Genomic DNA, 1,025 nt, shown 5'->3' on the forward strand with positions numbered 1-1,025 from the left:
TTAACTTATACAATATATAACTACATGTGTATAAATGGTATTTATACAAAAAGAATCTTGCATGTCATTAGTAATTATTAGGAATAGAACTTGAAAATACATCAATTAGTATCTCAATTTCTTGTGGAAACCAAAAGAAAAGTTGTAGAAGATCCCTTTTTACCTTTTCCTAAGTTAAGCAAAAATGTAAATAGAAGAAATGAAAATAAAAGAACCAAAGTATTGTAAGATGCTAAAACAAGTCAAAATATACACTTGTGTTTTAATCTAACTTCCCATAATACAACATAGTACAGAAAAAAAGAGCAAAAGATATTACAAGGTTATCCTTCCATAAAGTGACGCCTTAAAGAAACCGTCACTAAAGTTGGTAAAAGGAATAATCCATTTGATACAACGTTATTTTAATTAACATTGTACCAACACAGTTCATGCTAACATTAGTCTAAGAATGAAGCTAGAGGTTAGAGCCAAATAGCTCTAGCATCAATAAGCATTTTCTTGAGAGAGTCATCAACATGGTGAGAGATAACATCCTTAGTCGATCCAATAAATATACCTCCAATAAACACAGCTGGGACAGAGTTGCAGCCTATCATCCTTAGGGCTCGTTCTATCTCCTTCCCACCTATTTCTTGATCAATCTCATAGATTTCTGGACTCGCACCCATTTCATAAAACAGTTGCTTAATACTATAGCACATACAACATGAGCTCTTAGTAAAGATCACTGCAGCCTTATTTGATGCCAACTCTCTAATCTTGTCCATTCTTAACTTACTATAAACTACTTCAAAATTAATACAAAAGCATAAATGATATGAAGCTCTTATGTATATATTGTTGTTGAGGAACTCTAGCCTTTCATCACAGTACCCCATATTTATAGGTGCTCTTGGAATAGGTTGGACTGCATTATTGATATTTGTTTGGATGAGAAATACAGGTATGATGATTTGCTTGATAGTGACTTGTCATGCTTTTACAAATTAGACACGTAGTATCATCTATTATCAGTTATCCAT

The 1,025-nt window shown here is 32.3% G+C and overlaps 1 protein-coding gene across 1 annotated transcript; it reads right to left on the minus strand.

The window, feature by feature from the left end:
- Window positions 1-464: 464 nt before the first annotated feature.
- LOC124921863 (glutaredoxin-C11-like) lies at window positions 465-770 on the minus strand. The gene has a single exon (XM_047462566.1). It carries the CDS (start codon window positions 768-770, stop codon window positions 465-467), a length of 306 nt encoding a protein of 101 aa, XP_047318522.1.
- Window positions 771-1,025: the final 255 nt, after the last annotated feature.

Source organism: Impatiens glandulifera, chromosome 1 (genome assembly GCF_907164915.1).
Source record: "Impatiens glandulifera chromosome 1, dImpGla2.1, whole genome shotgun sequence".
Classification (NCBI taxonomy): domain Eukaryota; kingdom Viridiplantae; phylum Streptophyta; class Magnoliopsida; order Ericales; family Balsaminaceae; genus Impatiens; species Impatiens glandulifera.